This window comes from Felis catus, chromosome E1, assembly GCF_018350175.1.
Source record: "Felis catus isolate Fca126 chromosome E1, F.catus_Fca126_mat1.0, whole genome shotgun sequence".
In the NCBI taxonomy this organism is placed as follows: Eukaryota; Metazoa; Chordata; class Mammalia; order Carnivora; family Felidae; genus Felis; species Felis catus.
The window spans coordinates 9128926-9151500 of NC_058381.1; the positions used below are offsets into that span (position 1 = coordinate 9128926).

At 48.8% G+C, this 22575-nt stretch overlaps 2 protein-coding genes across 7 annotated transcripts in view; both read right to left on the reverse strand.

Annotated features, from left to right (window-relative positions):
• CDRT1 (CMT1A duplicated region transcript 1) overlaps positions 1–8955 on the reverse strand; it is a 34315-nt gene extending 25360 nt beyond the window's left edge. Inside the window, exons 1-7 of one of the 3 annotated variants that reach the window (XM_045045356.1) lie at positions 8160–8955; positions 5995–6168; positions 5290–5487; positions 5062–5189; positions 4156–4278; positions 1553–1662; positions 48–248 (exon numbers count right to left, since the gene is read on the reverse strand). In XM_045045356.1, coding sequence (XP_044901291.1) covers positions 48–248; positions 1553–1662; positions 4156–4278; positions 5062–5189; positions 5290–5487; positions 5995–6168; positions 8160–8664 — 1439 coding nt within the window. In that variant the 5' untranslated portion in view covers positions 8665–8955. The remainder of the gene's footprint in view (positions 1–47; positions 249–1552; positions 1663–4155; positions 4279–5061; positions 5190–5289; positions 5488–5994; positions 6169–8159) is intronic. The other 2 variants (XM_045045354.1, XM_045045355.1) reach the window with 2 other exon arrangements.
• An 11366-nt stretch (positions 8956–20321) lies between these two features.
• TRIM16 (tripartite motif containing 16) overlaps positions 20322–22575 on the reverse strand; it is a 42778-nt gene continuing 40524 nt past the window's right edge. For all 4 annotated transcript variants that reach the window (XM_023244652.2, XM_006939855.3, XM_045045359.1 and 1 more), the window contains one exon: positions 20322–21209. In XM_023244652.2, the coding sequence (XP_023100420.2) occupies positions 20626–21209 (584 nt within the window). In that variant the 3' untranslated portion in view covers positions 20322–20625. The remainder of the gene's footprint in view (positions 21210–22575) is intronic.

Sequence of the window (22575 nt, forward strand, 5' to 3'; positions counted from 1 at the left end):
TTAGGCGTTGGGTGGGGTGGGCACCACAACGCCCTTGGACCACTCACCTAATACTCAGGTCATAACTTCCGCTCAGTAGAAAGTTCTTCTTCTCACACAAGAAGAGGGCGCGGACACTCCCGGTGTGGCCTCGGAACGCGATGGGTACCTCCTTTACTTGTATGACATCGAGAAGCTGGATCTTCCGATTGGATGACACTGCTACCAAGTGTCCCCCAGAATAGTGAATGATTCTGTTTCGGTCCCACCTGAGTTGCCGGAGGGGTGGGGTGGGGGTGGAAAGGATGATCCGTGAAAGAAAAGTTAGTGTTCCCTCCAGCAACTCTCTTGGTACGACGCTGTCACCTACAACAACGGTATAATGGAAAGTTCGGGGCCTTCCAACAAGGGATGTAGCACAAGGGACCCCTACCTTGTACCATACCAAAAAGTCCTTTCAGGCAAAATTTAAAAAAAAAAATGTTTTTAATCTAAACAAAAATTAATTTTCCAATCATAAGATTACCAGCCAATGGATAAAATATGCGCAAGATGACCCAACCATGTATTGTCTGAATTGAGACATTTTATCGTGAAAGGGGACACTCACTATAATTACTCCAGGCCCACGGAGTGAAGTGGGATTATTTCAGCAAAAGGGAGGTGGTCATGCCTGAAGATGAGAATTCGTGATATTTTTGTCCTCATTCTACTTGTTATACCTAGAGCTCAATCAGCCATCATCTCTTCTAAGGGGCACACTTATCACCACGCGATCCATAAAAACTCCACTTTGCCTTTCCCCTATCTTCTTGGTCTTCGCCCTACTGACCGGTCAAGATGTAATTTCTTAGTCAGGTTCACAGCCAGAAAGAAAATAGAGAGAGATGGCCTTTACAAAACCTTACGAAAAAAGAGCAAAGTCCTAGGCCTAAAGTATGGCAGAGAGCCGATCATTAAAATGTCTTCTTACGGCATAGACAGGTGACATCACACCGTGCGGTTATCATAAGCGCCATTTTCATGTTTAACATGGGAAGATATCCATGGTACTTTGCCGGAGTGGATTACAGAAATACGTATAGCATAACCCCATTTTTATTTAAAACTTGTAGGTATAGTACACGCAAAAACAAAATTCTAGACTAGACATGAATATTAATGGTGGTTATCTCTAGATGACAAGATTGTAGGAGGTCTTGGCTTTTCTCAATACATTTGCTGGCATTTGGTGGGTTTCTTTTTCCCAATAAGCACACATTCCTTCTAAAAACTAGAATAAAACAACAAAAATATTCCAAAAAAAGAAAACCACGGTAATTTCACGCACATGACTTGTGCGAAGGATGGTCGACTGGTGTACCCAAAACTATAATGGGAAAGTGCCCTCCACCCACTGCCGAGAATGGTCCAAAAACCCAGCACCTGGTTTCCGAAGGGGACCTCATTTTAGTTGGGAGCTGGAGCTTGAGGTCAGGAAGGATTGCCTTTTCCAAGTGAACCGGGTCATGGGAATCCTAAGGCGGCTAATTCAAGGGTCCCTGAAGACCCGGATTCTGACCCCAGTACCTACGTGTCAGAGAGAATGCGGATATTATAAGTCCCACAGAAGACATTTCTCTCCTCCATCTGGACCTGCTGAGTTTCCTGGTTCTGGTATGCGGTCCACAGGTTGTAGTCATTCTAACAAGGGAACGCTTGGAGTCAAAGCACAGTGGCAACTTTACCCAGGGCCCCAAATATGCACCCCCTGAGGTCTTCCCTGGCCAGGACATAAGGGCCCAAGGACTCTGCCTCTTTGGGCTGTGGCTGCCACTACGTGCTGGTAGGGAGAGGTCAATGAGCAGGCACTAGAGTCATCCACGACTTAGAAAATGGTGAGTCAAGGGTCCTGACTCATCCTGCATCACTTTATCTTCTGTGTGTTCTGGTTCCTTCCGTGAACTCTCGATATCGCCGACAGCTCAACTTTTCCAAAAATGAGCTCACGGAGGGTACGTTCACAAAATCGAGTCACAGGTGCCCTTCGACTGTTTTGCAGAAGATTACGTATACCTGACTCTACAAAGCGTACTAATGGGAACTCAAGCCGTAGGCAAAATCACAGCTACACTCTCCGTGCATTTGTGCCTCAAAGTCTGCACGTATATGCAACCTTCATTTCTCCTTACAGCTGCCTCGTAAAGTACATCATTTGCCCCACAAAGCATTCTCATCATTTTACAGATGAGATCTATCTGAGCCTCAGAGAGAGGAAATCAATTGTATCAAGTCTCAACAAGGGTATTTCCCTTCCCTTTCTAATAGTTCCTTCCTTCCTTCCTTCCTTCCTTCCTTCCTTCCTTCCTTCCTTCCTTCCCTCCCTCCTTCCCTCCTTCCTTCCTTCTTTCCTTCCTTCTTTCCTTCCTTCCTTCCCTCCTTCCTTCCCTCCTTCCTTCCTTCCTTCCTTCCTTCCCTCCCTCATTCCTTCCTTCCCTCCCTCCTTCCTTCCTCCCCTCCCTCCTTCCTTCCTCCCCTCCCTCCTTCCCTCCCTCCTTCCTTCCTTCCTTCCTTCCTTCCTTCCTTCCTTCCTTCCTTCCTTTCCTTCCTCCTTCCTTCCTTCCTTCCTTCCTTCCTTCCTTCCTTCCTTCTTCCTTCTTCTCTGTGCCTCCCTCCCTCCAACATACACTTTCTGGACCACTATGGCATGCCAGACATGCTAAGTTCTGGCACAGATGACTCAAGTGGACTCTCACTCCTCTTTCCAGCCATTTCTAGAAGGAAATGACAACCATGCCAGCAGGAAACCCAAAAAAACAGGGTGAGTTTATCATGAAAGCAAAAAAGACCACCACATCATGTTCGCATCTGGGAGTCCCCCCTGGGAACATCTCTCTTCCTACTTAGCCTTCTTCTCCATACCTGTAGACTCCTCCTTGGGATGCCCGCTCTTCCCAGCTCAATCTCCCTCTTGATCTTTAACCAAATAACGACGTCCACCTAGAAGTCTCTCCCCAGAATCTGTCAACCTGCCTCCCCTCCAGTGTCCAAGCAGCTCTGATATCCTGCCTTGAACTAATCAAGACGTCCGTGACTTCTCATGACCTGGGCTGGAATTCCTTGGCTCTCGTTCATCAGCTAAGTTTTCAGAGCCTAGAAGCTGCATGGTGGAGTCATTGGAGGAAAAAGACCCGGTTCAAATCCCAGCTCTACCACCGACCAGCTATGAGAACTTAGGTGACTTTTCTAACATCACAGCCTTCGTTTCCACATCCATAAGTTGGGAGCAATGATATCCACGCGATCTACCGTGAAGATCAAGTGAATGACGTGTACAAAGCCCTGGGCACACCATTCTTGGCGCCCCGTTCAAGCTCAGTACCCATGGCAATCACCATCCCTCGGAGGCACTCCCCTCTACCTTTCCCTAGGAGAAGGGACTGCCTTGTCTTGCTACTTCACATGCTTTTTTCTGTTGACCACAGTGCTTTATCTGTTTCTCTCTCCTTTCTTAAATTATAACATTCCTAAACCAGGGGCGCCTGGGTGGCTCAGTCAGTTAAGCGTCCAACTTGGCTCAGGTCATGATCTCATGGTTCATGAGTTTGAGCCCCATGTCGGGCTCTGTGCTGACAGCTTGGAGCCCGGAGCCTGCTTCGGATTGTGTGTCTCCTTCTCTCTCTGCCCCTCCCCAACTTGTGCTCTGTCTCTCTATGTCTCTCAAAACATAAATAAATGTAAAAAAAAAATTGTATGAAATGAGTGAATGGGCCAACTCAAAAATTAAAAAAAAAAAAATGCGGGTCAAATTAAGTCCACAAAAGTGTCTGTCTTCTTTGGCCCACGCCTTTAAGAAAAACAAGAGCTGTCCCATGATAATTCAGATTTCTAACTTCTTTTGAAATTCATACTACACGGTTTCCTTAGGAGAAGCTACGGTCTGGCCATGGGGTTGGAAGTAAACAAAGAACCCTGAGGGGACAAGCAAATCCATCCGCACATTTAACAGCTGAGAAATTTAAGGCTGACGGAGAGGAAGTTGCTTGCTTAAGGACACACAGCACACAACTCCGGTCTCCGTTAGGGAATGTCACCTCCCATCTCCTATATTCACATGCTATAGATCATGTATGGTCCCATTTCCTGTACCCCTCACAGGAGGGCCGAGTCTGGACCCCAGATGCCACCGCAACCCACCTTCATTCTCAGTTTCCATTTCTGATTTTTCGCACGCATGCGTTTCCCATCATCTGTCATCTTAGGAACGGGGACAAGAAGCTTGTTGGCGTAATTAGGTTCGATTCCCCCTGCGTAGGACCCCTGAGGGAAAAAAGATAATGGGAAATGGCTACTATTCTTGGTCCTTCCTCTCCAAGAGGGGTGCTTGGCGAGATCTGAAAGATGGGTAAACTCTGGCGGAGGCCTGGCCGGTGAGGCCGGTAGCACGTGCAGATTGGCTTAAAGTGGATCCTGAATACCAAACAGCCAGAGCCAGACCAGCAAGAAATGGCAAGCGGGTCTCGGCTTCCCAGAGGTATGGCCTGCCTCCCAATGCCTGACTCTTCTCGTCTTCTGCTATGGATCCCTGCTGGGAAAAACTCAAGCTACCAAGAGTCCACGATTTGGGGTAAGGCTTCGGGCAGGAAACAGAGATAAAAAATTCCGAAGACGGATACTACCGGGAAGACTTGCATTTTAACCTAAACACATACTTATTGGTCTCTGAAACATCTGTGCATCATATGAGACTGTTCCAGAAACATACTCATGGCTTTCTTATTGCACATGCCACAAGACAGATCTCTGGGGGGGGGGGGGGGGGGGGACAAAATGCCCTGCTCTGTGACGTTTCAGAAAGACTCTGCCTCTCTCTTCCTGAGAGGTTTCTACACATGTCGTCCCTGCTAATGCACAGACAATGCGGGTGGCGATTAACGGGTCTGGACAAACAGGAAGTTACGGCTAAAGCCTACAAAGCAGCTAACGGGGAGCGGGAGGCCAGCTAAGGGTCCACCGAAGAGATCGGAAAGGTGCATTGTCAGGCCAACCTCAACGTGGAAATGAGGCTGGTTTCCAGACCAACCCCTCATGGCCAGGAAGTACCTGCAAGAAGGCAATCTGGTTCTGAATGAAAGTATGCATGGAAAGATCCTTCTTGACCTGTTGGGCCAGAGCAGCCCAGTGCTGGCTCACAAAGGCACACCTGTTCAGGCTGTTTTTATCCAACAGACCTGGGGAAAAAAAAAAAAAAAAGATGACGGACCTGGGAACCTCCCATCAGAGCCATGATGAAGAGTGTCTTGAGAAATCCCCCAATTTGCCCCAGCATACTTAGAATATACTTGGAGAGGTGGATGGGCAGGTGACGGATGAAGTCTCGATATTTTCTGGCCCCAGAAGACAGGTCTCGGACCACATCCAAGTCAACCAACAGATCGGAGGGGGCGCTCTCTGCCTTGGACCTGCCTGCTTTTCTGGAAAACAGCCGGTTCATCTCAGAAATACACTGGAGAGAACTCTTCCATTGTCCTTTGGAGGAGAGCCAGAGAACGGTGTAGAGTGGGGTTGTCTCTAATTCAGGCCAAGAGAAGCCCTCCCCAAACCCTCTCCCCAGAAATAGAGCTCATCATGGTCCACCCTTAGACTACTGGATTTTTGTCATTTCTTCTGCCAAAACAGAAACAAGACCTCCCAAACCAAACACACAAGGGCTTTGCAAGCCTTCCCAGTTCAAGGAGATGCCTATAGTGTATCAAACCCTGCCCGATTCAGGTGAAACGGCATTGTGTCTGGCACTTCCTTTAAATTACCCCAAGAGGGGCGTCTGGGTGGCTCAGTCGGACTTCGACTCGGGTCATGATCTCGCGGTTTGTGGGTTCGAGCCCCACGTCGGGCTCCGTGCTGACAGCTCAGAGCCTGGAGCCTGCTTCCGATTCTGTGTCTCCCTCTCTCTCTGCCCCTGCCCTCTCTCTCTCTCTCCCTCTCTTTCTCTCCCAGTCTCATACCTATTGGCTTTCCTGCTACGGGCTGACTTACCAGTGTCAGATGGTCCGCCCCCCATATTTTCAAGCAACCCTTCTTTCCCTGGAGATCTGGACAAAGGGAAAGATGTGTTCTTGGTTCCGGCTGCCCGGCAGACCTGCGAGGTCTCAGACTGGTGGTGGTCTTTCTCCGGGAAGACAAACACATCACTGGCGGACTGACTGAGCCCTGAAAACCAAAAGGCCAGACAAGGGTGCTCCTTAATGGGATGTGTGGAGGAAAGGAGGTGGAGGAAAACAGTTTTCTTTCTACTGCCCTCTTTTCAATCCACACAAAATGGACCAAGCCGGTTATGTCCAGTTTTATCTGGGGGAGCCCCCGAGTTGCTATGCAAATATTGCAGGAAGCTCCTTGTTGGATTTTGCCGACCCACAATGCACACTTGCAGTTCATGAGTTTAAGCCCCGCGTCGGGCTCTGTACTGACAGCTCAGAGCCTGGAGCCTGCTTCGGATTCTGTGTCTCCCTCTCTCTCTGCCCCTGCCCACTCTCTCTCTCTCTCTCTTTCTCAAAAATAAATAAACATTAAAAAAAATTTTTTTTAAGAAAATTTAATTTCTGGGTCACCTAGGTGGCTCAGTCGGTTAAGCGTCTGACTCTGGGTTTCGGTTGGGGTCGTGATCTCACGGTTTCGCGGGTTCGAGCCCCGCGTGTGCATGCATGTGCATACGTGTGTGTACGTGTGTGTGTGCGTGTGTGTGTGTGTGTGTACAAGCCAGGCCTTCTGGAGTCTGCTGGCTCCTGGCAGGAGCACCTCGAGATGGGACATGTTCAGTCAGGGAGGCCTGGTTTTCAAGTCCCTTTACTTGTCGCCTAGGCTGTGTCACTCAGATTCCCTGAGTGTTACTTCCCTAACACGCCGAAGAAACCCAGTGCCATGTATGGGAATCTAACTGTCCCCTGGGTCGTCTAGCTTTGAAACTCTTTTGGATGCGAATCGTCTACAAACATGACCACAGAACAGGCCTCATGGACATTTAGGAATTCCCCACCTTCGTGGGCTCAGACACTGAGCCGCCGAGCCGCTGAGGCTCCTCCCTCTGACACTCCTCCCTCTGATCATCTGATCCCTCCTCCCGGGTCTTCTCCAACCCCCAGCCCCCCACGGAACCGGTGATGGACCCCTGTCTAATCCCTTGCCTCTTTTCTGGCTTCTTTTGCTTTCCTGATCCAGCTGGCCAAACATTTCCAAGACCTTCTCACCAACACCCTAGACCAATGGCTCTCAAGGTGAGGACCCCAGACCACCACGAGCAGCAGCAGCTAGGAACTTAGACATGCAGGATCTCACAGCTGCCACAGACCTGCGGAGTCGGGACCTCTGGGAGAGGGTCCCAGTCCTCCGTGTTTTCAAAAGCCTTCCCAGGGATTCAGACGCAAGGTAAGGTTTGAGAACGCCTGCCCTACCCTTATTTGACCCTCTTGCTACCTGCAGGCTTGAATAGACACCACTTCAGGTTGGATTTTATGCAGGCGCAAGCAATATGGAGGAATGAATGGGAACAAGCCCTACATTTTGACCTCAGTGCAGTGCAGACTGAAGGGCAGAACAATTCAGAAGCTTCCCCCTTACATCCCTCCCAAACCCCATCTAATCCCAAACCCACTAGTGCAGGAGCCACACCAGCAATGAGTATTAGAGGCACGGGCCAGCCATAACTGGGCCTAAATCCCTTCCAAATGCCGGACAGTTAAAAGTTCTGTACTTCCTGGGGCGCCTGGGTGGTCAGTCGGTTGGGCGTCCGACTTCGGCTCAGGTCATGATCTCACGGTCCGTGAGTTCGAGCCCCACGTCGGGCTCTGTGCTGACAGCTCAGAGCCTGGAGTCTGCTTCGGATTCTGTGTCTCCCTCTCTCTGTCCCTCCTGTACACGTGCTCTCTCTCTCTCTCTCAAAAATAAATAAAACATTAAAAAAAAGGTTCTGTACTTCCATAAAAAGCATTTGCATTTCATGCTTTTCTAGAAGGAAGTCACATCCTGCAATTTCTCCTTTGGCAAACAGGACCGCATGTCAGGACAAGGAGCTCTATCCTGCGTTCTGGAAAACCTGAAGCTTGTCTACCTAAGCCTGTCCACACATCTGGTTCCTTTACAGGCTCCTGACGTCTGGCTTCCTTACCTTTGGGGGCCCTCTGCTCTCCCCCTGTGGCCTTGTTTACCTGCGACATTGCTCTGCTCTCTCAGGAACAGGACTCTGATGACATTGGCAGCAGTGAGCAGTAACTTGGGGTCACACATCTGGAACAGTAAGAGCGTGTAATTTGCCTTCATCCAGTGGGTGCTGTTCGCGAACCAGTACAAAATCTCCCTCATCTTCTGTTCGACTGTTTTATCCAACATCTGGTTCAAGGAAGACCTGCCGATTTTCCCCTCCTTCTTGCTGAGGTTGATTCGGGACCGGCTGTAGGTGAAATCCTTCCCCTGCGTGGCCTGAAGGATGTTCTGGAAATAGCGTAACAAATACAAGCTATCCAACTGCTCCAGGATGCTGACCAGAAACCTCCTTTGGGGTATCTCACCGATCCTCCGGAACCACTGTTTGGTAGAGAAGATCTTCCAGGTGAGGACACATGTTTCACACTTCTGGCCCACGGAGACAGAGCTGTTTCCCTTCTCACAGCGAAAATGGGGGGCAATCCTGAGCCTCAGTTCCAGGTTTTCCATGATCCTGAGATGCCCAGCGCATTTTATCCTTGTCCGTTATCAGCTCCACCAAACACCACAGGAGCAGGAAGCAGCTGATGAATATCCCAGTTGAGCCTTTTCTAGTATAAACATTTCCCAGAGAAAAAGGTAAAACGCTGCGTCGGATGGAAAGCTTATGTCTCCCGGAAACTGCCGGTAGAAGCCTCTCTTTTTGTACTGACCTCCTAGGAAACATGGCTTTACCGTAAATCTCCTAAACCAGGCACTGCTTAGGTGGAGGCAGTTGCTGTATATTCTGAAAGAGCTGGTCATCTCATTTCTAGAACCACAAGAATCTGTGTTGGTCAAATTTAAGTAACATATGGGTCCTTCTTAAAGGAGAAAATATATACTGTGGAGCCTGGTGTTGAGCTCCAATGGATATTATTAGTAACGACTTACAAATATTCGTGGATGTGAAATTGGATGTAAACTTAACGTTTACAGCTGTTTGGTTATAAGCTGGCTATCCCAATGATCCTGAATATGTTTATATTCATTTTCTTTTCTTTTAATTTTAGAGAGGGGGTGGGGAGAGGGGCACAGAGAGAGAGAGAGAGAGAGAGAGAGAGAGAATCTCAAGCGTGCCCCACACTCAGCAGAGAGCCTGACATGAGGCTCGAACCCATGACCCTGGGATCATGACCTGAGCCAAAATCGAGTCAGATGCTCAACCGACTGAGCCACCCAGGCATCCCTGCCTTCATTTCATAAACTCAGCATTGAACTGAAAACACAAATGTTTAAAAGAAACTTGTTTAACTGCTTCAGAATGCTAACCAGAAACCCGGGCAGAGAAGCACTCCTTAGCGGAAAAGTTTCAGGTAACCTCAATCACATGCACACACACTTGTCTGGGAGGCAGCACTGTGACTGAACTCAAGGGGGTCCCCGCTTGGGTTGCATGAAATTGAACACAACCCAAGAAGTGTTTGAAAGCCGAGAACTTCTGATGAGTTGTTACAAGTAAGGAGACAGGGAGATAGCTCTCAGAGGACTGTGTCTCCCTAGGGTTAGGAAGGGAAGCTTTTATTGTGTGTTGGGGGCGGGGCAAGGAGCTTGCATATGCATTAAGGATTTATACATATTCCATTACTTAGGCGTTTCGGTTCAATTGCTCATGCCTAGCGTGTCCACATGCCAGTGCATACATCATGTTCAAAAAATGGCAGAAAATTCCACCCGCAGGAGATCTTGGTAGTAGAACGAGCTAAAGGTAACTTCAGGACAACTTGGGGGGGACAGAGGGGGGACTTTTGTGCAGATCCTTAGCTCCAAACCGGCTCAGACTGGCTCACGTAAGGGCTATCAGGTAAAATACCTAAGCAAGGGACTATCAGGGGAGAAACAGCTGGCTGAGCAGCTCCTTGGCAGAAACTGTCTGTTCTGCAAAACAAAACTCATTCCTTCCCCACTTTTGTCCCTTCCGTCCCCTCTTTCCGCTGCTAGCTTTCAGCCCTCCGATTTGAGTACCTCCCCCTTGCACCCCAGCCAACAGAACAGCTGAGTGGTGAAGAGTGAGGGGTCTGGGGTCAGACTCCTGGGTTTGGACCCCAGCCCAGCTGCTTACTAGCTCTGGATACGCATGCACGTTGCTTAATCCCCTACGCCTCAGTTTCCTCATCTGTAAAACAAAGAGGATGATAGTTCTTACCACCCAGAATGGTTTTTTTGAGGACTAAATGAGATACTATAGGCAAAGCACTTAGATGATCACCTGTTACATAGGTCACCCTCAGTAAATGCTAACTATTGTCCTACTGCTGTCATCATCATGGTCATCATTGGGACCACTGTTCTGGGCAGCCAAGCAAACAATGCCAGCTACTATGTTTATACGTGTGTATGTGCATACGTTGATGATGAGGGGGCGTGGGGCAAGCTGAGGGCAAAATACAGGCTGGCACCCCCACCCCCACCCCCTCCAGGTGGAATGTGTGTGATATTCCTCGGACAAACCTGACCACCCAAGAACAAAGGGGCTCAAGTGCTTGCCATGGCAACGTGGGCAACTAAGGCAAATGAAAAATTAAATTTCCTTGCTGCCTACAGTCCATTAAGAAGTCCTTGAAACAGAGTGACCTGCCTCTAGGAGCTCAGCTTCCTGGATGATGACGCTTTGCTAGGGACAAAAGGGAATCTTAGCTTAACTTACCCCAACCTCGAGGATCCTGTAAGTCTACTTTCTTTATCTCAGCTCCCCCAAGTTACATGCTGGCCATCATACTCCAAGCTTATGGCCCCTGATACACATCTAAAGGGTCTCGTGGCTGAGGTTTTATTAAACGGTAATAAATGCCATTTCCCTAGCAAGAGCTAGCCCCTCAAGCTGCTGGAAACCTTGCTTCCAAAATTCCTTAGAGACTTACTCTATCCCTGACCCCTCCCAACCTGAGGGTATATAACGAGTTGCCCGTCACGACCCCATGCAGCTCTTCCTGCCCACGGGTCCTGTCCCCGTGCTTTAGTAAAATCACCTTTTTGCACCAAAGACATCTTCAAGAATACTTTCTTGGCCATTGGCTCCAGACCACCCCACCATCGCCCCCAAAACTTCATCGTTGAGATGCATGTAAAAAAATTAACGACTGTGGGGGCACCTGGGTGGCTCAATCGGTTGAGCATCTGACTTCAGCTCAGGTCATGGTCGTGAGTTTGAGCTCCACATTGGGCTTGTTGCTGTGGGCAACAGAGCCCACTTAGGATCCTCTGTCCCCCTCCCTCTGCCCCTCCCCCGTTTGCACACACTCTCTCTCAAAAATAAATAAACATTAAATTTTTTTTAAATGAGTGCGTGTGTGCATAGTTTTTAAAAGAATAAGGACATGAAAATGGCAACCGTATTTCCTGAGACCTTTACCCCCTGCTGTTGCTTATGATCCATTCAGGAGTGATGATGTGGGTCATTGGACCCAACCCCTCTGAGTGCACGTCGTCCTAAGGCACCCAAAACAGAAGGCTTCTGCAGTCAGTTATGACCCAGAAAGAGACCAGGGGCTCGTCGGGCTTTTCGAACATTCTGAGCAACAAAATCCCGTCTGCAAATCATATCTTCCGAAAAGCTCTATGTGTAACGTAGACAAAAGCGAAGTTACGTTAGCATAAATGTATAAGTTCCAAAGTTCACTTGTTAGCAAGGCAATTACGGACAGCCATGGGGCTCTTCGGATCAAGACAAAACCTTGAAACCTGAAGTTAAATATGACAGACACTGTCTTCCATCAGCTTTACAAGCCACAAAGTTTGATTAGCAGCTGCTCCGGGGATCCTAGAATCCATTAGAAAAACGTTTGGGAATCACTATTAAGTGCTGACGTATTCAGGCTGAGTATCTGCAAAGTGTCACAAAAGTTTCCACCAAAAAAATACCCACACAACACACACACACACACACACACACACACACGCACACACACACACACACACTGTGTATGTATAGATCTACACGCAGAGAAAGAACAAATGTAACAAAGTGCTAATAATCGGTGAGTGTGGGTGAAGAGTATACGAGCGTTCATTGTTCAGGTCTTTTAGTTTTCATGGGTTTGAAAGTTTTCCAGAAAAATAAAGATATAATGCTAAGTTGGAAAAAATTACTATAATAGACTATTCCCTGTCGACTACCACCCAGCTCACCACTGCAGCCAAAATGTCCTTGCGAATGTTGGGCAGCCCAGAAAAGAGCTTTCAAGGCGCACGGAGACAATTCTGCTGCAGACAGTTCTAGATTTCAAACACTGATTCTGGTACGTAGGAGCTGTGTAATCTTGGGTAAGCTGCCTGGCCTCGCTCAGCCTCTGTTTCCCCACATTACTGATGAGGATGACAGAGATGAAGGCAAGTAATTCGATTGGATCCAGATGCGGGAGACCAGTTAGCACAGCTCTTGTTGTTATAACTGTTATTTCCCTAGATTAAGCCAAAATGCTTGCAGTAACTGAGCATTTCTGGTGCCTACATCTGCTCAGGTAGAGGAAGCCATTGGGTGTCATTGCCTGGGTTGGTGGCAGTGGCAGTCTGGCATTCGAGTCGGGGTTAGGGACAGGAATCGGGCTGGGAAGGAGATCCGATCAAACAGCCCAGCCTCTTCTATCTGAATCGATATCGGGAGAAAAGGTGAAAGCAGGATTAGCCTCTAAGCTATCAGGGAGGCCAGGAAGAACAAGTACCCCAGACATAGAGCGATTGGGTATACGAGCGGGAGACTCACTACCTCCAGAACTGCTACAAACTGAAAGTGGCTTGCTTTGGTTTTTCTCTAAGTTTTATTTATTTAATTTTGAGAGAGAGAATGAGCAGGGGAGGGGCAGAGAGAGAGAGGGAGACAGAGGATCCGAACCGGGCTCTGTGCTAACAGCACAGTGCCCAATGTGGGGGCTCGAACTCACGAAATGTGAGACCGTGACCTGCGCTGAAGTTGGAAGCTTAACCGACTGAGCCACCCAGGGGCCCCAAGGTAGCTTGTTTTTGAAGGTCCAAATAAATTAGGATTTTTTTTTCAAATAAATTAGGATTTTAATCTGTTTGGCTGGTCTACCTACTCAAGGAAGTGGTTTTATCCACCCAATTCAGTCTTTATTCCCTGCTGAGGGTCAGCTGTGGCCCACTGGAGGGGCAGAGACCTGGGAGTCAGAGAGACTGGCTGGAAGCCCATTGTTGCTTTTTTTTTTTTTTTTTTTTTTAATTTTTTTTTTTTCAACGTTTATTTATTTTTGGGACAGAGAGAGACAGAGCATGAACGGGGGAGGGGCAGAGAGAGAGGGAGACAGAATCGGAAACAGGCTCCAGGCTCTGAGCCATCAGCCCAGAGCCCGACGCGGGGCTCGAACTCACGGACCGCGAGATCGTGACCTGGCTGAAGTCGGATGCTTAACCGACTGCGCCACCCAGGCGCCCCCCATTGTTGCTTTTCACTAGCTGTCATGGCCTTGAAGAAGCTTCTCTGAGCCCCCGTTTTCTTATCTGTAGGAGACACACGATCGCTATCCTGCAGGGTGTTGTACTGTGAGGATGACATTCCTTCAAGTAGGCGGGCATGGAAGTTGCTTCTGCGGCCTCTCCCTTCCACTCACCATCACTACACACACAGACACACACACACACACACACGCACACACGCATGCACTCTCGCACACATAGCATCTTACCTGGCTCACGCAGGGAGGTTAAGCCATTTGGGATCTGGCGTTAGAGTTGAGAAAGTGGCCATGGTGGAGGGCAGGACAAGGTGGCCGGACGGGAGAAGCCGATGGTGGGGAGTTGGCACCAGTGGTAGCCAAAGAAGCAGGCAAATAGGTCTCATGGGAGGTAAGACCCAGGAGAGGAAAACATTTCTCAAAGAAAGGCTTTGGAGCTGAGAAGTAAACCTGGAGGTTTCTCAAATACCCAGGCTACCAGCAGCCTGGAGGATTCATGCCAGTCCCCCGGCTGTCCTTTCTGCCCTGTGTTACTCTGTTTCGTTCAAGATTCTGAGTAAACCAGGGGCGCCTGGGTGGCTCAGTCGGTTGAGCATCTGACTCTTGGTTTGGGCTCGGGTCGTGATCTCAGGTTCATGGGATCGAGCCCCGTGTTGGGGTCTGTGCTGGCAGCACGGAGCCTCTCTCTTTCCTTCTCTCTCTGCCCCTCCCCTGCTTGCGAGCTGTCTCTCTTTCAAAAATAAACAAACATTTTTTTAAAAAAGATTCGGATTCAACCCTTTTCCCCACGGCACCCCCAAACTCTACTTCCTTTTCCCACCCTCTCTCACGGTTTGAAGAACCCCAGAAGGGGCCAGTTCTGCTGCCCTAACATTGAACCTGAGTCTCTGCTGGTTCCTGCCCCCCACAGCCACCTGTGGAGCTCAGCCAGCGGGAAGCCAGGAAAGGACTCGGTACCAGTACCGAGTAGAAGGGTGTGGGATGAAACCCCACACCCCAGGCTGTGCTACGGCCGGCTACATGCCCCTGGGCAGTTCACATGACCTGCTCCCCTTCTGTTAAATGATCATACTTCTGCCTAGCTCACAGGTGAGTGTCAGGGTCAAATGAATGTATTACTTGAAGGGCACTTTATGATGTATGAAGAGCTATACAAGTATTGTTATGATCACAGAAAGTGGGAAAGCTGCCATCTTTTATCACCAACCCCCCCCCCCCATCATGTGATGTTACAAAGTTAAAAGAGAAAAGTCTTTGTTCCTGAGAAGTCAGTGAATTTCCAGGTTGCCCGTTTGCCCTTTGACTTTGAAAAAAAGCAGGTGGAAAACAAGGACATTGACTAGACATGTTTTATTATCCCGAAGGGGGAGAACCCAGACAGCACAGAAAGTTCTAAACTTAGCCGAAATAGCTGAATTCCCAAGGAGACAGGGTTCGCCTGGGGCGGCCAAAAATGTCTTCCTGCTTGTACTAAAATGAGTAGGCACCGGCTATTGGTATTTGGAGAGCAGAGCAGGTGAGGGAGAAGAGATGGATGTAAACCCGTGGTCCTCAAACATACGTATGCTTCAGAATCCCCTACAGGTCTTATTAAAGCAGATTGCTAGGCCCGGCCCCCCAGAGTTTCTGATTTCTAAATCCAGGCTGGGAGCCTGAGAATTTGCATTTCCAGTAAGTTCCCAGATGGTACCGATATTGCTGGTGGGGAAACCATACTTTAAGAATTCAAAATCTGTGGGGCGCCTGGGTGGCTCAGTCGGTTAAGCGTCGGACTTCGGCTCAGGTCATGATCTCACCGTTCGTGAGTTCGAGCCCCGCGTCGGGCTCTGTGCTGACAGCTCGGAGCTTGGGGCCTGCTTCGGATTCTGTGTCTCCTTCTCTCTCTGCCCCTCCCCCACTTGTGTTCTGTCTCTCAAAAATAAATAAATGTAAAATAAAAAAATTAAAAAAAAAGAATTCAAAATCTGTGAACATAACTTTGTTTTAAAAGTAAACACAGGGTCTCCTGCCTGGCTCAGTCAGTGGAACACGTGACTCTTGATCTCTCGGTCTGTGAGTTCGAGCCCCGCGTGGGGCTCTGTGCTGACAGCTCAGAGCCTGGAGCCTGCTTTGGATTTTGTGTCCCCCTCTCTCTCTGCCCCTGCCCTGCTCATGCTCTGTCTCTCGCTGTCTCAGAAATGAATAAATATTAAAAAATAATAATAAATAAATAAATAAATTTTTTAAAAGGGTAAAAGTAAACACAAATCTTCAATTCTTTCCAAAGTTATTACTGTGTGTCCTTGACCAAGTTACATGGCCTCTCTGAGCCACCCGTGTTTTCCTCTTCATTCCGTAAAATAGGGGAAATATTATCTATCTCACAGGGCTGCAAAGATTAAATAAGAAATGGTATTCAAAGATAGTACTTGAGGGGAGTCTGGGTGGCTCAGTCAGTTAGGTGTCTGGCTCTCAATAATGGCTCAGGTCATGATCTCACGGTCCATGAGTTCAAGCCCCATGTCGGGCTCTGTGCTGACAGCTCAGAGCCTGGAGCCTGCTTCAGATTCTGTGTCTCCCTCTCTCTCTGCCCTTCCCTGCTTGCTCTCTGTCTCTCTCTCAAAAATAATAAACATTAAAAAAAATTTTTTTTTAAATATCACTGCCTAAATACTGGAGCATACTGTGGGAAAATAAAATTTAACTTCAAAAGCAAGCTTGAAACTGATTGAATGAAAGATGGGGCAAAACACAGAGAGGAGGGCCTTGACGGTATGGCTGGAATGGGAGAAAGGATGACAAGGGTTTTTATGGAAACTTCTGGCAAGCGCATTATAATTTAAAGAGGCCGAGAACACGGAGTTGCTACAACTCAGAGCACCTGAGATAGGTTAAGGGGTTCACTGCAGTCTGACTGTAACAGCTTTAGTAGGATCCTTTGAAAATTATTTTTTTATAAACACTTTTTCCCCCAAGGAAACAGAGTCACAACATTAATTAATTTAGGGGAAAAGATTTTTAACCTCAAATGCCTGATCACTGCTATGCTGACCCTGAGTCCTTGTTGGATTACCCGTCTGCCCTCTTCTTTTTCAGAACCTGGTGGCCTCCCTTCAGGGAGACCGTGGATTTTCTCAGCAAGACCACAGACAAACCAGAAATGAAGATAAAGACTAAGCATGTCCCAGCACAGACTGGCCGGCCGGTCATTCTACCTGAGCCATACACGGTGTCCCCTGCATGTGGATATCAGCTACACACGATATGGTGACCCTCCTGCCCCACCGCCACCGTGACGCGTCGTGGGTGTGGAGGGAGGGGAGTCCTGCTCAAATCGGATGGACCTAGGAGAAGGAGGAAATGGGCAGGCTACTATTTCTTCCACTTCTGTCTTTGGCTAATGGGGCTGGAGTGGTGACCCCCGAAATGGGGACAGTTGGTTGTAGAGACGGGGAGCAATCCGATAGATGGTCAGTCAACAACACAATTCAAAACTCAAGATGGCCTGAGAAAACATCACATTAGAGGCAGTACATCAGGCAAGGGAATGAGGGAGGAAATACTGCCTCGTCTCTTATTGTCTTGAATCGTGGATTACTGTTCAGCTCTTCAGATTCACTTTTCACTTCAATTTTTTTTAGGTTTATTTCTTTATTTTGTGAGAGACAGAGGCAGGGCGAGTAGGGAGGGGGCAGAGAGAGAGGGAGACAGAGAGGGAGACAGAGCTGTCAGTGCAGAGCCTGACGTGGGGCTCGAACTCACAAAACCGTGAGATCGTGACCTGAGCTGAAACCGAGAGTTGGAGGCTTAACCAGGCGCCCGTTCACTTCAATGTTAAATCAACTTCTGTGATCCAAGGGTACAGCTGGTTATCTTCTGGGTCGCTATATCTTAGTGCCCAGCCCAGCAGCAGCTTGCATGTTATAAATACATAACATATATTTCAACGTATATGTTGAATCAATTTGATTTGAGGACGGTCATTCCAAAAACACGCTGAACATGTTAAAGAAAGAAGGGTTCCACGAATGGGCCCAAATTTGTATCCTATCGTTTCATCGTGGATCTTGGGAGGATGTGGGAATTGACTCAGATTCCATAACATTCCTGGAAAAGAATGCCATGGGCACTTGAACCTCAAAAAGTTGAGACAAGAATAAATTACGTAGAGGCTAAAATTGCATTCTGACCCTACGCTCACAAAAATGGTTTAGCAATGGAACAAAACAATCACACACCAAAAGGAGCTCCTGATGAGTTCAGATTGTGTTTCCAAGTGCGTCTACACAATGGAAGAGGAAATAAATGTAGGTAAATACGGAAGAGTGCCCCACGCTCACACGGCTTTGGGGAAATGACGGAATATAAAATAGGCCCTGTTTCTGTTTTTGTTTTTTTAATTTGTTTGTTTTAGGCAATTTCAGTTTGGGGACCAAGAGTAAGAAAAAAGATATGCCCATCAGTTGAGGCAATGACAGAAAGAAAGTAGGTATTTCTAACACTCAGTTTTGCTTTGATCTTTTTTTTTGGGGGGGGGGAGAGCAGAGGAAGGGCAGAAGGAGAAGGAAAGAGAGAACACTTAAGCAGTTTCCACACCCAGCGAGGAGCCAGAAGCAGGGCTTGATCTCACAACCCTGAGATCATGACCTGAGCCAAAATCAAGAGTCAGACGCTCAACTGCCGGGAGCCACCCAGATGCCCCTGTTTTGATCTTTCATATCAAGAAGGGAGGTGTTGACACTGAAACTGAACGGACAAAGAGAGCTGGCTGGGAAATGAAGTTCGAGTCACAAAGGGTTCCTTTATAAGAGCTCAAGCATTCTGACTTAAACAAATTACATCTCATGACCCTGACCCAGTTTACCGATGTGACCAAAAGCCAGGCGGTAACCTTCAAGACATTAAGAAAAGTGTAGAGGATGGGGACACGTAAAAGTGTCTTAATTTCTAAGGAGAAAAATAAGGTGGATTCTGGAAACAACACACTCATCCACTTGGATGTGAACTCACGGCAGAATCCTAAAGTGGTTTAATGAAGGAGTCGGTGAGCATTTAGAAAATAAAGCAGCCAATACCAACAAACCTCAGTGGTTCGGTAAAAACTGGCCAGGCTAATCTCGTTTTCTCTTTTGAGAGCATTGTGAGGCAGGTGAGCAAGGAAATGCGGACATGTCTTGATTTTTGCCATTGGGAAAGTCCTTCCGGGTGTCTGGTGGACAAAGGACTAAAAGTGGGCTTTAAAAGTTGGCTACAGCTGTATACAGTTCTCCCAAAACATAACTTATTGAATAACTACGCCCAAAAGGTATTGACCAGGGGCTGCGAGATTCCGTATTTTAGCCTTACCCTAATCAATATGGATCCACAAGATTAAGACTTCAGAAGAAAAGTTCACCAATTCCATGGGTGACACTAGGCTCGGAAGGAGTGCCAGCCTATGGGACGCAGAATCGTGAATCAAAGGTATCTCTGGAAGCAGCAATGATGCAACAATATTTTAAATTCAAATAAAAAATGAACTCAATAAATTCCAATTTTACAAAATTTCATCGAAAATTCTAATCCTCCGCTGTATAGACCCTTGGATACAAACATAGGACGGGGTCTCTGGAAACAAGTCAAGGGACCATCAGACTGTCAAAGAGGACGATAACTTGCCTTGACACAGGTCACAGGAAAAGACCCAGAAGTTATGAAGGGAAAGTGGGAAACGTAGGGTGAAAACAAACTTCCTTGGAGGACGTGCGTGAGAACTGCCTTCATACAGTTGAAGGTCTGTCCTCTGAATGAGAAATCAGACAAGTCCACATAGTCAAGGGGAGACCCCTCTTCGGAGGTCACAGGGACTAGGACTTGGACTCTATTAAAACATTTCTTCTGGGAGCACCTGGGTGGCTCAGTCGGTTAAGCGTCTGACTTGGGCTCAGGTTATGATCTTGAAGTTCATGAGTTCAAGCCCCGCCCCGCATCGGGCTCTGTGCTGATGGCTCGGAGCCTGGAGCTGCTTCAGATTCTGTGTCTCCCTCTCTCTCTCTGCCCCTCCCCCACTTGCACTCTATCTCTCTCTCTCAAAAATAAATAAACATTTAAAAAAAATTTTTAGGGGCGCCTGGGTGGCTCAGCCGGTTAAATATCCGACTTCAGCTCAGGTCACGATCTCGCCATCCGTGAGTTCGAGGCCCGCGTCGGGCTCTGGGCTGATGGCTCGGAGCCTGGAGCTGCTTCGGATTCTGTGTCTCCCTCTCTCTCTCTCTGCCCCTCCCCCACTCGCACTCTATCTCTCTCTCAAAAATAAATAAACATTTAAAAAAAATTTTTAAAGACATTTCTTCTAATCTTCACTATCCAAAACTACGATGAGCTGCTGTGTGAGGTAGTGAGGTCACTGCCACTACGCAGCTGAGTGGCCCAGCCAGACGGAGTGGATGCTAAGACACTGAAGGTTCGAGACACTCGGTGTCCATGCCTGGAGTTCATCATGTGGCTTATTCCCTTACCCACGATACCCATGATCTAATAAGGAGGGCAGCGTGGGGGACTGGTTAAAATCTCAGCACCGACCTGCCCAGGTTCGAGTCCCGGCTCTGCCACTTGCTCACCATGTGATCACAATGACTTTGAGCAAGTTAACTGACCAGCACCCCCCCACCCCCGCCCGAACCACAGTTTCCCCATCTGCAAAAGAGGTTAAGGTTAAGTGAAGGTTAAGTGAGTTCATAATGGCCTCACGGCACCCAGACGTGCAACACAGAGCTTGCGATCTATTCTGATTACTCTGCAATCTTTTGGGATCACTCTGAAGGTTCCCGGCTACTGAATCTAGGCACCTGAGCAGACAGGAGACTATCACTAGAAGGTGAGAAAGAGGAGGCAGGTGCTTAGGGATTACTGCAAACAGAGAGAACAGCACAGCAGGGAGCAGGAGGGAGAAGCCAGAGACCTTTCTCCTCTGGTGGAGATTTCCATCCCCGGGGCCACCCTTAAGACGCAAGCCGCTGTCCCGTCTTTTGTGGTCAGTAAGAGTCTGAGGGACGGAGGCTGGAGTCTAGGGAGCAGCCTGCACTGAAGTTGGCATTGGCTTCTCGGGCTCCTCTCCCAGATCTATGATCCGGATGGCGTTTTCCTTCTTGGAAAGCCAGAAGGCAGGGTAGACCGGCTCCGAAAACTTGCACTCAAACTTGTGAACCAGAGTCATGGCGTCAGACTCCACGCCGTAGAAGGACAGGATCCCTCCCGGAAAGTCGACGTAGATCCCCAGCCTCCGGAAAGGTCGGGCTTTGAGCGGGGTCTCCGTGTCACTGTGCCAGGCTGTGAACTCCTTCCCATTCCAGTGGAGGCTCCAGGAGAAGTCGTTCCCAGAAATGCAACCGTTGCGCTCATCCCCCTTCCGGTCGATGCCTCTGCAGGTGAGGCCAACATAGGTGCCCGCCCCGGAGGTCTCTACCTCAAAATAGTACCGGTGCAGGTACAGGCTCTGTTGCGACAGCACCTGCCGCCAGTGCACAAACCTGCTGGGGAGGTCCGGGTAGGGATGCTCCCAGGGCGTGGTGTTGGTGACCTTGCGATTGTCCTCCTGCAGCCGGAGATACCTGTGTGCCGTGTCCGGGTCAAACGAGATGTCACATGCATCTGAGGAGGTACAGAAGGGCAGGAACTGACGGCGGATTCGGACGGAACACTTCAAACCCAGCCAGCCTCCCAAGCAGGAGAAAACACCTCTCTCTGCCTCTCTGTTTACTGGGGCAACTGTCCAGCCCCCCACCCCCCCCCACCCCCGGGAAAGAGGTGGGCGAAAACCAAAACAGAAAGAACTCAAATCACTCCGCTTCCTTCCTTTCTAAAGTTCAAATCGCCAGGCATTTGCTGTATTACTTGCTGAGCTGAATCAAGACACAAAATCCACGGATTCGTTCACTGTCTCGCCCATTCATTCATTCATTCATTCATCCAACAAATATGTATTGAAGGCCACACTCTTCTTCTCGGTGTGGGCCAGGGCTGGTGGAAATACGCACTCACCCACCCACACGCGATTCTTTCGTTGTGTATTTATTTGTTTATTTTTAGATGTGCATTTATTTATTTTGAGAGAGAGAGAGAGAGAGCGAGCAGGGGAGGGGCAGAGAGTGAGGGAGACAGAAGCCCAACCAGGCCCCGCGCTGTCAGCACAGAGCCTGACGTGGGGTTCGAGCCCACGAACCGTGAGATCATGACCTGGGCCAAAATCAAGTGTCAGATGCTTAACCCACTGAGCCACCCAGGTGCCCCTTTTCATTTTTTTTTTTTTTTTTTACTTGACCAATATTTAGCCTGGTGATTGCTCAAACATTCCCTCAAACACATCCTCTCGCCAACCCTGGAGAATAAAGATAATAATGGCACCTCCAGGCACCCAGTTGCTCAAGTCACGCTCAAGTTATTTTTGAAATGTCTCTGCCCCCATCCTCACCCCCCACCTGGCTCCTCCCTCCTCTCCACCCGCCCCCACCCACAGGCAGCATCAAGCCCTGTAGATCCCACTTCTGTCCAGCCCACTGCTTCACCCCCGATCTAGTCCAGAACAGGCTCTTTGCCAGCCCCTCGGCCGTGACCCCCTTCCGGCCCTTCTCCACAACAGAGCCACACGGTATGTTTCAGGGTACAGGCTAAGGTAAATCATGTCACCCCAGCTTAAAGACCTTTGATGGGGCCCTCTGCCCACAGAATAAAGCAGTAACCCCCTCACTCCCGCCTGCACAGCCACGCATGACTGGCCCTGGCCCGTGTCTCCAGCCGCATCTCCCGCCCTCTGCCCCTTGACTGCCACACTCCAGCCACCCTGACCTCAGAAGCACGCAACCCTGAGCCCTTTAGCACAGACCATTTCCATCCGAGACATGATCATCGCCGACCCTGAGCCTAGGTCATTCCTACCGATCCTTTCAAATGGTAGCTAACGGTGCATGTCCTCAAAGAGGCCCTCTGTGACCATAATCTGGGGCAGATGACTCCCCAT